This window comes from Dermacentor andersoni, chromosome 11 (genome assembly GCF_023375885.2).
Source record: "Dermacentor andersoni chromosome 11, qqDerAnde1_hic_scaffold, whole genome shotgun sequence".
Classification (NCBI taxonomy): domain Eukaryota; kingdom Metazoa; phylum Arthropoda; class Arachnida; order Ixodida; family Ixodidae; genus Dermacentor; species Dermacentor andersoni.
In genome coordinates this window covers 105,903,339-105,916,800 of record NC_092824.1, presented here as the reverse complement: position 1 = coordinate 105,916,800, position 13,462 = coordinate 105,903,339, and the positions used below count along the sequence as shown (strand labels likewise).

Genomic DNA, 13,462 nt, shown 5'->3' with positions numbered 1-13,462 from the left:
CACTGCTATACACTAGCAATGTATACTTCGTCCAGTTAGATAGGATGGCCTATGCCAAACACAACCACTGACTTCATATAGCAACTATAGTAGGCAAGATGGAGGCAGTGCAATAATTTAATTACTGCGGTTTCCTTGCAACTCTACAGTGATATTTTCGTTGTTGCATGCACAGCCTCAGGTGCATGAAGTATTGAGTGCCTTCAGGGTGTGCAAGTCTTGCCTATGTGGCCTCATGCATCCCTGTAGCTCTCTAGAAATACATCAATTCTTACATCTTAATAGAAAAGCTACTAGCAGCGACTCGACTCTGTATTGGTAATGAAGCTTGTGTAGCACAGTTGTAGAACACGACGCAATGCGTATTCTGTCGTCGGTTGTGGCTAGCTATTCCACGGACCTTTGGGGCTTGTCCCACAACATTAATCGTCCGTCATATGTCAGCAAGACCGGTGCTTCCAAGTCGCCAAGCATTCTCGACACGAAAGTAGCGAGTGCCGAGTTTTAAAGAGGAAACGCAAGCAAGGCAGATGATTATTGTGGATCAAATATACACCCCAAAGGGTGCAACTGTTAAAAGAATGCACTATTGATATCTATCCTCCTGCCCTGGGGCCGCAGTCCTGAACGGCCACTTGCTTACCCTTTTCGCTATCGCATCGAGCGCTGTCGCCAACACCCGGATCGGCCCCGTCGTGCAACCAATAAGAATAAGCCAACCCCACGCACCGATTTGTGAACTTTGTCGCACTCGAGAAAGAATTCCAGTGACTGTAGGAAGCAGTGATTAATTTAGGACCCAACATTTTCTTACGAAAAATCAGTGTTCGCAAATCCTCAACTCTGCATGCAAAACTGATGTCGCAGGTCTGTTAACTGCAACTTCTGGCTTACATGAATTTGTAACAGAATTTAAAAGACAAATTTTCTAATTACGTCCGCTTTGTAAGTATTATTAGATGGCAGTTTACGGAATCGATACCTTTATTTATAGTAGACTTCAGTTTCGAAATGTCCATTCTTTTTTTTCTAACCAGCCTGAAAGAAAAATTGCTTCCGACAGTCACAAGATATGTAGTCTTTTAAACGTAGCAAAGCTCGTCAACTTCGACGAGGTACTTGCTGTTGCCGAGAGGGACGATTTCTCCGTTACCATGCTAGAGTCCCCCGAGCTAAACAAAGCACCCTAAACTCGCCGCCGTAGACAAGTGTCGGAGAATAACACCACCAAGTGCTGCTTCAACCCTCCGCGAATTCGCGCGCAAGCGCTCACATAACAGCACGCCCCCCCCCCCCCCCCCCCTCTCTTCCTGTGATATTGGCAGACCCAAGTCCTGCGAGACAAAACATACACCTGGACGTTGCTTTCCTCAGCGGTAGCCGTACGGCATGGTAGTACTACGTACGAGACTCCCCTTACCGTTCTAAGACCGCCGTCTGCACGACTCCGGGACTACAGCCGTCGAACTCGTCCGTTGCCTGGTGATGCCTCTCAACTTGTACGCGCCAACGGGCAAGGGTCGTCGGAATTGTCACTTCGAACATAGGGCGAAATTTTACACTACGGAACGGTCCTTCCTGCCTCCAATTTGCCGCGACCAACGCAGGCTTTCACGTCAGATATCTGCTTCGCAATCCGCACTACGATCCCATAATTCCTCTCGCGAAGAACAGCCTTCAGCATGACGCTGCCAGACTGTGCATCACGTGTTCTACAATCGAAAGGACTTTGAGAACGAAGGGTATAGTCCCGCATTTGGAGCACACCTGATCTGCGGGAACAGCAGTTTTTTTTTTTTTTTTTCCCTGTTGGTTTAACTTTCTCCTCGCGACAAGACACGGTCAAGTTCTATTCGCTTATCCGCAGGTTGTGCCCTCAGTACACATTGCTATCGCGGCTTGAGGCCCGCCCAGCAGCTTTCCATTTTGACCAATCCACTTGCGTTGTCTACGGCGCAGGAGCCTTGCACAACGTTCAAGCAATTGTTCTCGTGCTGAGCATAGACCCCCCCCGCCCCCCCGAAAAAAAAAAAAAAAAACATCTATTGCACTTCACTAAAGACCCGCTGATAAAACATTTTAGATCGCAAACTTTTTGCGACTGACAGAGCCAAAGGGCGCTCCACCAGATCTGCTTACCGTTGATCCAAATAGCTGGTTGGTACAGACTTTCTACCTGGTTTTTCAGCAAAGGATAATTTTTTAAAAACAGTGCAGCAGAAATGTCACTCAGTTTTCAGCTCTGAATGCCATAAAAATTTGCATGGTAACTAGAACAATGATTACACTAGAATATATTTCATTGATTAGAAATGAGCAAGGATTATTGTAAGATGAAGACTCAGTGATAAACAGCTAGTAGTCAAACAATGGATCCAGAGCTGTCCTGTATCTTGAACACTCCATAATCAGGGCAGAATTTTTCAGATTGACACCACACAGCTGCGATGCAAATCCGAAATCTTATGATAAAATGCAATGGTGTTCCATGCACGATTTTTCAATTAATGCTTCTCCATGCACTGAGACATTTGCATGGAACTTGGGTATTATGTGCCAGATTCTGACAAGGAATATCTTGAAATTGGCAAGTCTTGGGATTCCTAGCAAGTAGAGCCTCACCTAGCCAAGCTTGGAGCACTGATTGATTATTGGCAATTGTTATGCAATTTATGATTATCACGAATTGTTATATACTGCACTGTTCTTTAAAGGTGTTGCTGAAACATTGTATTCAAGCCACAGCCATGGCTCTGAGACTACACTACAGTGATGCAGACAGACTCAAGAACGTGTTTGAAACAACTGCATGCATTTTTTTTTTTCAGGTGAATGTTCTGAAGTGAATAAAAACCAAGGTACACACAAATTCATGCACATTACACAGAGAAAAAGCAGGAAGTAATTGTCGCTATTCTTTTTGTTTTATCACCATCGAATAACAGAAGGCAGTGCCATTTTGCCCATCTAACTATCACTTTCTGCTGCTGAATAACAGTGGTCAGGAATAATTAGTGCTTCTTTGCACACAGAATGACTATAATAATCATAAACCATCTTCACCAACTTTCCTCCACACACAAAAAACATGCAAAATAAATCTGCAAGATTAGGTTCAACTTTGTTGAGAAAAAGAGAAACCTTGTCATGGCACAGAGTGAGAAACTGAAAAACTGGCAAGCGTTCTCCACCACACACTATCACCGCTGTCATCACCATCACAAGAAATCTCTCTCTACACACCAATGGCAAAGGGGAGGAAAAGATAAAATACAGATAAGCATCACGCCACACCAACAACCAGAAAACTGCTCCCATCAAAGGCTGGATCACTATGACGAGCATTGAGACGGTGCCCTTTCAGAAAGGTACGCGTATGCGTGGCGACACAGTTAACAGAAACGAGACTGCCTTCCAAGCATGACTGCGAAGGCTTCAAAAAATCTCCCACCTTCAAGGGAAAGAGTGGGGAAGGTGTGACATTACTGGGGGAAAGGGGAAGAAATCACCCTTTTTTTTTTCACGATTTTCACTTCACATGACCACAGCTGCTGCATTATCCAGCAAAAAGGTGCAACAAGTGCAGAGGAATGCCGGCTGACAGCCCATTAAACACACGTGGCGAGCACATCACGGGAATATCTATGAGACAAGCCACGTGGGGAGAAGGGCAACAAAAACGAAGTAAACAATTCAACGCAGATGGAAGAAAACAACAAGAAGCGGGGACCAGCCCAGCAATACACAAAGTTGGGTGCTTGCTACCGACAGCAATGGCTAGCCACAGTCCTGCCCGAAATCAGTTGAGCATAGCGTGACAAGGATAGCTGCACGGCTAACTCTGCAAAATTTAGGAACGAAACAGCAAACAAATTGCCCGCGGCCAGAGATGCAGCACGGACTTGGCGTAAGGGCGAAGCCGTGCCGCTTCAGATTCCTGGGCGCAACTAAAGATGCAGCAGGGACTGTTGGGACTCCTGAGGCAGGCTGGGTCATCACATCGAGAAAAACAAGAAAAAACAAAAACAGGCGACCAAGGGCGCTGGCCAACGCGATTCGTGCCTTCCACTGAGCCGCGAGCGACAAACCAATCCCATTTCGATAAACGCGATTTTGTCCTGTTCCGTTCGAAGCTTTTTCTAAACGCGCCCAAAAAACCGGATTTCTAAACGAGCTTTTCGTCACGAGGAATGACAAGAAGTTGTGTGTGTGTGACGTGTCGACGACGGCGATGGAAAAAAAAAAAAGTTAAAAACGCGAAGGAGGAAAAAAGATCATACGCAGTCACACGCGCACTCGCTATTACACATTCACGCGATTCCCACCCATCCCCACCCATGTTATGTGTGTCGTCCGTGAAAAATAAACGATGAAAAAAGCGATACATGAAGAAATACTTCCTGTACAACAACGATGCATCTTGCACTCTAGTATTTGTAACATCATCACAGATCCTTTGAGAAAAATTGTATAAGTAAAAAAAAAATTAACCTAACAATAAAGCTAAAACAAAATGACCAATTTGTTTCACTCTCCTAAAGTTGCTATACTGACTGACGAGCAAAAAACAGTGTAACCTGAGGACCCCGACACACGCGTTGAAACTTGTCGCGTTCCTGCTCACGAGTAAGATAATATTAAGAGAAAGATAGTAATCAGAGGAACTTCGTTAATTTTTTATGACACTAAAAAACAAGCTGACAGTCTCTTTTTAAATCTGTACAAAAACAGTAAAAATAGTCTCCTTAAGTACAACAAAGAAAAAAAAAAATACGGGAAGCTGCCTTTGGCAAAAAATGAAAATACATCCTAGCGTTGTGCAGTAAAACAGACTGTCGCTCAATCCAAAAAGCTTTGTTACAACTACACAGCAAAAAAGTTAGCACACTGGTTGGCGAAAACCTCAATGTCGCGATAACGGACCGCGAAGCGAGTAAGTTTTCTCATGGCTCGACAACAATAAAATAAATGAGCCACGATGTAGCGGTCACAGGGGAAAAGAAAGTATCACTAAGGTGGGAAAAGAACAAGAACACGCCTAACCCTCAGCGCGCATTCATGACGGTGACCTAACAACGCGTAGACTATCAATTGCATCCGCGAGGTAAATTACTGACTTGCCCCGGAAAAAACGCGCAACAACATGTGACAGTGGCGGTCACTGCAAAGCCGCCAGCGACCGTAGACTTACATAGAAAAAACGACCTAGAGAGAATGCTTGTAAACGACACCTGAGGGCCAAGGGAAAGAGGAAAAAAAAAAAAAAAAAAGAGTCTCGCTTCATTCATTGGCTCTAGAAACATTTGGCATGCGCTTTCTGCGGATACGTTGATGACGTTGCGGCATGCAAGTTCGGCACGTTCCCACGAAGGGCCCATCACACAGGTCGGTGGCGAGGGATTGTTTCCGATGGCGAAACAGTTCCTCCTATCCACACACAGTGGCGCCACTTCTGTCCTTTGCTCGGGGTCGTTTCCCTTTGCAGAAGAGAGCTGCTGCCAGAATAGAGAACCTTCTTTTTTTCTCCCGAGGTGATCATGCACCGTTGCCTTCCACACAACATCCGGATTTCTTTTCCGTCCCGCAGGTTCGCTGCACACACAAGGCGCATTCCATCCTTTTTGTTTTTTAAACCCGTCCATGACCTAACAAAGATACGGCGACGCGAAGTTATTCCTATCTGACGCAAACAAACTCGAAGAGAGAAAGCTTCTCTTTGGCCAAGACCAGTCGCTTCTTGGAGGCACGCGAGATTACCATGTCCATCACACGAGACGATAACGCGAACGCGGTTTTTACATGTCCATCACACGAGACGAGAACGCGATGTTTTTAACTGTCGCTCATTTGCTTTCGGACCCCTGGCTAACAACGCGGACACCCCCCCTCCCCGGTTCTTCTTTTCGCGATGGCTGGCGGTGCGACACGGAGGCGGCGGTAGCGGTATGGGCCCGGCACGACGACGGTGGCAGCGGCTTGGAGGGGGGCACGTCGGTTTCTTCTTCTTGCTACCCAATGGCTGCGCAGAGAAAAAACACCCGTAGCGTGTGCACTTTCTCCACTCCAGAGTCTTCTTCGCACGACGCCTCCCAATTCTTCCCTCTGAGGCCACCCTGCAAAAGAACGAATTAACAATACTTGGTTAAGGCTACGAGCAATAATTAACACTCTCGCATCCGCCTATGAGAAGGTTATAAGGTTTGTTCCGACTACAACAAAAGTAATCATCTAGCTTTAAAGAGAAACTGAATCAGTTTACTTAGATAAAGTGTTCTGGAAGAAGTCTACTTTTACTGATTTTACGGTAACGGGTTGTATATTAGAAGAGAAAATGATGGTAGCTTTTGCTGCAAGAGTGACGGGAAGTGTGCTGAGGAGTGCTGTTACTAGGAGTTCTGATGTCTGACAAGCTTAGACTTAGTTTGACTAATCGCATAGCCTGTGATGCAACTGCAACCACAAAGATGCCCTTTTTTTACTAACGACTGGCAACACACATGGATAGCAAATTCTAAATTTTCTCTGAAATATTTACTACCACAAAAGCAAAGGTAAACAAAACGTGAATTTGCGAAGTTGCAGGTTGTTCCTCATATAAAAATTGCGTTCATCTGATCGCACAAAAATGGTTGTCACCAATGATGACAGCCCCCTCACATTATTATGAACTGTGTCGCACAAAATCATATCAAATGGAGTTAGACAAATGCAAGAAGCAAAATGAGAAGTAATGTAACTACCTTCTAGTACCGGGGAATAGAATGCCTAGTACAGTATCTGAGCCCACAGACACAAATCTTAACACTTCTTGTTGATTGGTTGACGAGGTTTAGACAACAAATGAGAGATGGTCTAGCAGAGTGCTCCAGATTCATTTTTGATTACTCGCATTTGATTACTCTGCACCTTTATGTTTCGTACACAAATCTTTGGACTATTCGGCCATGTTCAAATGCAACACACACTGCATGTGGGATTCAAACGCACAATACTGTGCTGAGCATAGCAGAGCCCTACAGCTACTGACCGATAATTTGGACAAGTATGCGGCACCGTCACTGGCCCCATTGACTCAATGTACAAGGACGATCAAAACATTTCGAACCTTAAAGTGCATTGTTCAATAATCAGAACTGCATGCAACAATTTGGCCACTGAGTCAAGCAAAAACATTTCTGCTTTGTATGGTCACTGAATTCGTGCACCAGTTTTCCTTCTGTAAAGTTCACATGAGGATCCACACATGTGTTGAAAACAAATAGAAATGTCATGCAGAAAAAATAAAATTCTTCACTGATGTATGCCAATCTAAGACCTGATTTAGTGCATCAAACACAGCAAAACTGTAAAAGGGTGTACTCACACCCTTCGGTAGTACTAAGGGTCTGATTCCTGGCCTCGCTGCTGGTGCATTCAAGCGTGGTTGTGGCTAGCTGTAGCACCATGCCGTCAGCTTTCGCTAAACAGCCTACGTCAAAGCCATCACGAACATCCAGCCACTGCCATGCTCGAACGCAGCAGCAATGCCGCATTGCAGTACAAAGATGACAGCTTTCACCACCACAGTCGTACAAACTCCAAGCTGACCTCCAATGCGGAGCCGGTGAAATGCGGTGAGAAACAGAAATTATAGTTTACTGGGTAAAAGAACCGCGTAAAGGTGTGGCCTACTTGAGTGAGGTATATGGATGGATGGATGCAGAACTTTAATAAGGTCACTTATTAAAGTTTGCTTATTAAAGTCCCGAAATTTTGCTTCAAAGCAAAATTTCGGGACTTTCCTCGTTCTTTAATATTTCATACTGTCTATGCAGCCTCACAAAAATGGCTACGGAACTTCCTTTAACAGCCTCTCCCATGTGCATCACATGATATGTTCCATCCCACACCAGAGGGGATAGATAGATATCGTACCTTTCTCAGACACCATAATTGGTTGTGAGCCTCTCCTTGAGGGCAGGCGGGAACTGTTCAGAGAAACGCTGCCAGTTCTCGCTACCAACCTGGTTCTTGAAGCCGTGGAGTATCTGCGCAACAATGGGGCACAGATAGTAAAGCCACCTCTCTGTTACATCAATGCCACATTTAATAACCTTGTATTACTACAGTTGCTCCACATAACTTTGGATAACAGTGACTACTTGAATGAGTGAATGTTGGTGATAACAATGGCTTGGCAACATGCGAGACGATGATGAAGGGCTGAAGGAATTGATAAAGAAAATAAGCATTGCATAATATGTCCCCAGTATGTCAGCTACCACCTCAAATGTTTGCTGGGCAAACAGTGCCCAATGTTAGGCTTACATTGTCCAATTTACAGTACAGCTATTTTCAATCATTTTCAGTTGTTTCCAATTAGAAAAACAGTATAGACTGCTTTTCTAATTCGCAAGTCAGCCTCTCTGCATTGCAGATTTGCCCAACTAATGACAGCACAGGCCATGGTTCATATGAAGTGCTAGCTGCACACGCGACACTTGTCCCTTGCACATGGTTCCATCATGAGAGCCACGCTAACATTTTCCCTGTCATAGGACAAGCAAGCCATGCTCGTATCCATGCAACGACTAAAAACGACTACCTCGCCACTACCTTGGCACGCTGCCTCACAGGAAAGCGAACTTTACAATTGTGGAAAAGGTTAGATCCTGTCCCTGTTGGGCTCCACAAAGGCTCACCTCGTGGAACGTCTGCTTCAGGTCTGCCTTGGGGTTGACCCAGGATGCGACGGCGTCGCAGAAGAAAATGAAGTCGTGCACGACTCCACCCGGGTTTACACTGATCATGCTGCAGATGCCACGGAAGGCAGAGTCCTTCTCTTCGTTGTCCCTAATGTTCCGCAGCGATGAACACCTTCACACAGTTGACCAGGCGTGGCACAACAGAAGAGAATGGTTAGGATGGGCCAACAGAATGCGTAATAGCCTAGTTGTACGTTTTCATAAATATACACATACATATTTTAATAGTGCCTTTGAAACTGACCTAATGCTAAGAGGCAAGCAGCAGGTTATAAAAAGAAGTTTGTAAAAAACTAACAAACTAAGGTAGTAACCAAATAAAACATGTTAATAAAGACAGGTTTCCATGACGGAAGCGCCTATTAGGTAAATGAGTGGGGCTCTGCAACACTTTTACGAGTGCTCATTAGACCATGCTTTGAACACAAGGAAAACATTACAACTCTCGCGTAGTACACTAACCAACCAATCTTGTGGAGTTAGTCGACCATGTGCCACACTAATTTTTGTTACAGTACAGCCAGATGCTCCTTACAGCAATGCACTATGGTAACCAAGAACTTCCAACACTACGTGACATGTGTCCAGTTCCTATTGGACAAAGGTTGTGGATACTGCACTGTGATCACTGATGTTGTAATAATTAACAAGCAGACAGCACCTTTGCTCCTAATGGAGGACCATTGATTACAGCATTAGGAGAAGTAAGCAGAGGTAAAGCCTCGAAAGAGGCAAGTGTTTGGCACTCTGAGAGACTGTTGATACATACTGAAAAATTTAAAACATCTTTTATTGCGACAGCAATTATACGGACACTCCCAAGGAAATTTTTGCAGTCGTCGTTGTGAGGTTTCATATATATTTAGGTATATGTATGCGATTTGCCAAGTCATGCTACATGACATGTGGTATATGCGGGTTATATTACCACACCATTCTTTAACTAATGTTGCTCATAGCAGGCCTTACATCCATGACAAAATTATTCCTCCGAATTTTGGGAATGGCAGCCCACAAACAAATGATATGAAACAAAACACTCACAATGCATGCCTTTTATCTTAAATCTTCTCAGACTTAAAAATTAAAAGTGCAAAACAATAACAGAGCTCAAATCTGAAGATGTTGCAATGTTGCTGGCACGGCTGTAGGATCGACCCAGGAAAGAGGTTTGAGGTATACTGGATACAAGAAAGTGGTGGTAAAGACACTAAGAAAGACGTTCGCTTTAATTAATAAACATAAATGAAACTGTTCAATGGCAGGATTTAAACAGAGGACCATTGGTACAACAGATCGTTTTTACGTAGCTTACGTTTACTTCAATTCATACTGTCACTACAGCTACGAGTCTTGCACTTTGTGTAATATTCTGTTACTATCGTACTCATTGCTTTGTGGCAAAACAGCGATATTTTTTTTAATGACTTAAAAAAAAAAACTTAACGGAAGAGGTTTGCTAGGCCTACCTTACAGACACGAGATACCACTCAGGACTTCACTACAAAGTGTTGCAGGGCCCCACTTACATCACTAGTAAAGTTCACCTTTCTCTGCCTATACAGTCAACTCTCATTAATTCGACCTCTGCTTTCAATTCAACTTTTCACTTAACTCGAATGCACTGGACAGGCTGGGTGAGAAACCAAACGCGAAAGTGTGCCTCTTCGGTTAATTCGAACCCTGCTCGTGTCCCCGCATCTGCGGAGCCGCTACTGAGGCTTGAAAAAGAAGAAATTCAGATGATGGTGCTACTGCATCATTAGGGGTGAAACTGATTTACCTTAATCTTACTTTACTTTTCCTTTAAGTTCAACGCCGAGGCAACATTTAAACATGTTGGCACTGGTTGCCACGGGCTGATTGTGTTGCGTGCGCTTCAATGTGAAACGCAGAAAGAATGTTTTGATTTGTTTCCGCTGTTTGTTAATACTACCACATCTTGCGGTGCCGCAAGGGTCAAACGAATGGGAGTCGACTGTATTTGTCACAATATTATAAAAGTTGTGGAGACTGTAAGCCTTCACAGCATGCTGCGAGTGACCAATCTATAAAAGTATTCCTGAATTTTCTTTTCACACTGAAGCATCAATACTTCTAATATCAACATTTGATATAACTTTGGTGCAATTTGCCAACGTTTACTGCTGTCCGAATTTTGGTGTAGAGGTCTTACACGTCTGCACGGCCACATGCAACTTTTTGGATGCCTAAAGTTGATTGGCTGCTTGCTTCAAAAAGAGAAAGAGACGCTGTGGCTGAATATTACAGCCGGCAAAAATCAACTAGTGCTTTCTACCAAATAGCTTTAAAGGGCAACTCCAACATTTTTCATTCTTTATTTTATTTTGGTGACGTTCAGAAATGTTAATGTAGCTTGTACTATACATTGTCCCGGGACACTTTCGAAAAAACGAAAGGATAACAACAATGAGGTTTTATGAGCCAAAACCACAATCTGATTACGAGGCACACCGTAGTGGGGGTCTCCGGAAATTTGGACCACCTGGGGTTCTTTAACATGAACCTAAATCTAAGCACACAGGTGTTTTCGCATTTCGCCTCCACCGAAATGCGGCCGCTGCTTTTGACATATACCAAGTGGTACAACCGAGAGCTCTGTAGCCTTTCTAAAAATAAATTTTACAAATTGGTGTGAAAAGTCTTCAATTGATGGGCTCTCACTGGACACGCCGTGTTTGGCGACATCACACAATTTAGTACTGGAGTAGAGTTGCTGGTGATGACTTCCTGTGATGACACTCTTTAAAAAATGTAAGCCCAATGATCTAACTACAGCACGTTAGGTGAGGGATGAACATAGAATAAACATACACAGTGTTGTGTATGCCATTCTATGTATATCCATAGTTTTAAACACTGTTACTAGAATATCATGAACAACCAATTAGCCTGAATTTCCACTCCAGTGAAGTATGCTCAATGCTTATTGCCATGAGCAATGCTTCAACTTATCAGCTTGTGTAAAGCGGCTATAATTCAACTTCTGCGTTGTTTTGGCTGTTGTTTACATGTCTCTTTACATCTCTTTCTTCTCATCCTCTTCATATAGACGATTTGCAAAAACCGACAAGGCAGCATTCCTGCACAGTGAAAATTAACGCGCAATAGCGATGGAGCCCGTCCTCGTCGCAATTGTTTCGTGCAGCTATGAGTCTCATGCGTTTGGCTTCTGTGAACACCTGTGCTGTGCGCCGACAGCACCACTCACAAGGAAATAATCTAATGGGGGCAAGAGAGACAAATGGAGGGTTTACGCAGGGATGTAGCTCCCGCAACGCAAATGGCTGCACAAGCCAAATGTGCCATTAGACACTGCATCGCACCTAACATATGCGGTGAGCATGCATTGTGCTCCCAGAGCATGTCCATGTCCCCCAATGTCCTAACTGACGTCACGACAAGGCACTCTCACATACTAGGTACTGATGTAGAATTCTTTGGATTAAGTTCTTCCACAATTTACAAACCAATAGACATATGACAGGATGCACAAGAAGACAAACTATATCATGTACATCCTAAAAAGAAGGAAATTAGTAGGAGTTGCTCTTTAAGGCTTACAGAAAAAAAAGGTAGACCTTCACTGCAATTACATGAGAGTACTTGGAGTACAGTTGATGACCTCATGCATTAAACACCAGACTACAAGTAGTGCCAACTAGCTTATGCCTGTCTCGTAGTACTGTCTTGTACTGAATGCCAGAACTTCCAAACATTACAAGCGCATTTGGGGCCTGCAGGGGTGCATCATTACGTACGTTCCTGAAATCGCTACACTGTCAAACATGTTATAAGCACATCTGAAATTTAGAAGGTGCTTACGAAAGGTATGTGTCAAGGGAATGCAGATGCAAAGGGTAAACCAGGTAGCCAACAGGACAAAGCAGGCCCAGTAGAGTTAAGACTGCATGCATACTGTCATGTTTTTTAACGATGGCTGTTTCTGATTACGAAAGGCGCGATTATTATAGATAAATATTTCACAGACCAAGCTGCGTATCAGTGGCAGACATCAGGGCACGGAACAGTCAACACAATAAGCAACAGGATTTCAATAATTAATCTCCCAATTATGGACATTCGGGAGCATGCTGCAAATAAATTAACAAATTGCATTGATGTTGCATAAATGCAAATGCATTATTTGGCACCACATTCTTCCACAGTGCAGAAACATTAATGAAAACAGCAATGCATTTCTCTACAGATTTTGAGTACAGTCAAACCTCGTGAAACCGCACCCGCTTTAACCGCAGTTTCATATTAAAATAGTTAAGTCAAATCCCCGACTCAGTGGCAATTGAACATAATGCATATTGTGTCTGCATAAACTATACCAGCTTATTGCGTACGTATCAGTTAGCACGTAGTGTTTGCACTTTTCATAGCGCAATTACAGCAGTAGGTTGGCCAGGCAGAAGAACAAGCCTCAAAGATCAGAATGGCCTCTAAGCGCAAATGCAAAGGGCGCTTGGAAGGGTGAAGACACATTAATATCAACATCATTTTGGCGCCGAGCCAGAGAGCGCTGTGGAGTTGTGCAAGCTAGGACTCTGGTCATGCCAAAGCTGGGACAAAAATGGGGTGCTCAGCATGAAAGAAAAATTGGACATCGTTTGCCCTATCGAATGTGGCACAAAATCGGCGCTGGCCCGCAACAGGGATCTATTGTTGACTATCGTGTGTGTGGAATT

The 13,462-nt window shown here is 43.9% G+C and overlaps 1 protein-coding gene across 2 annotated transcripts in view; it reads right to left on the bottom strand.

The window, feature by feature from the left end:
• Positions 1 to 2,793: 2,793 nt before the first annotated feature.
• The window catches only part of Tnpo (transportin 1), a 74,826-nt gene continuing 64,157 nt past the window's right edge, over positions 2,794 to 13,462 (bottom strand). The window contains exons 20-22 of one of the 2 annotated variants that reach the window (XM_050186031.2): positions 8,682 to 8,856; positions 7,915 to 8,027; positions 2,794 to 6,113 (exon numbers count right to left, since the gene is read on the bottom strand). In XM_050186031.2, the coding sequence (XP_050041988.1) occupies positions 7,920 to 8,027; positions 8,682 to 8,856 (283 nt within the window). In that variant the 3' untranslated portion in view covers positions 2,794 to 6,113; positions 7,915 to 7,919. Of the gene's footprint in view, positions 6,114 to 7,914; positions 8,028 to 8,681; positions 8,857 to 13,462 lie in introns of those variants that run through there. The other variant, XM_072285568.1, reaches the window with a different exon arrangement.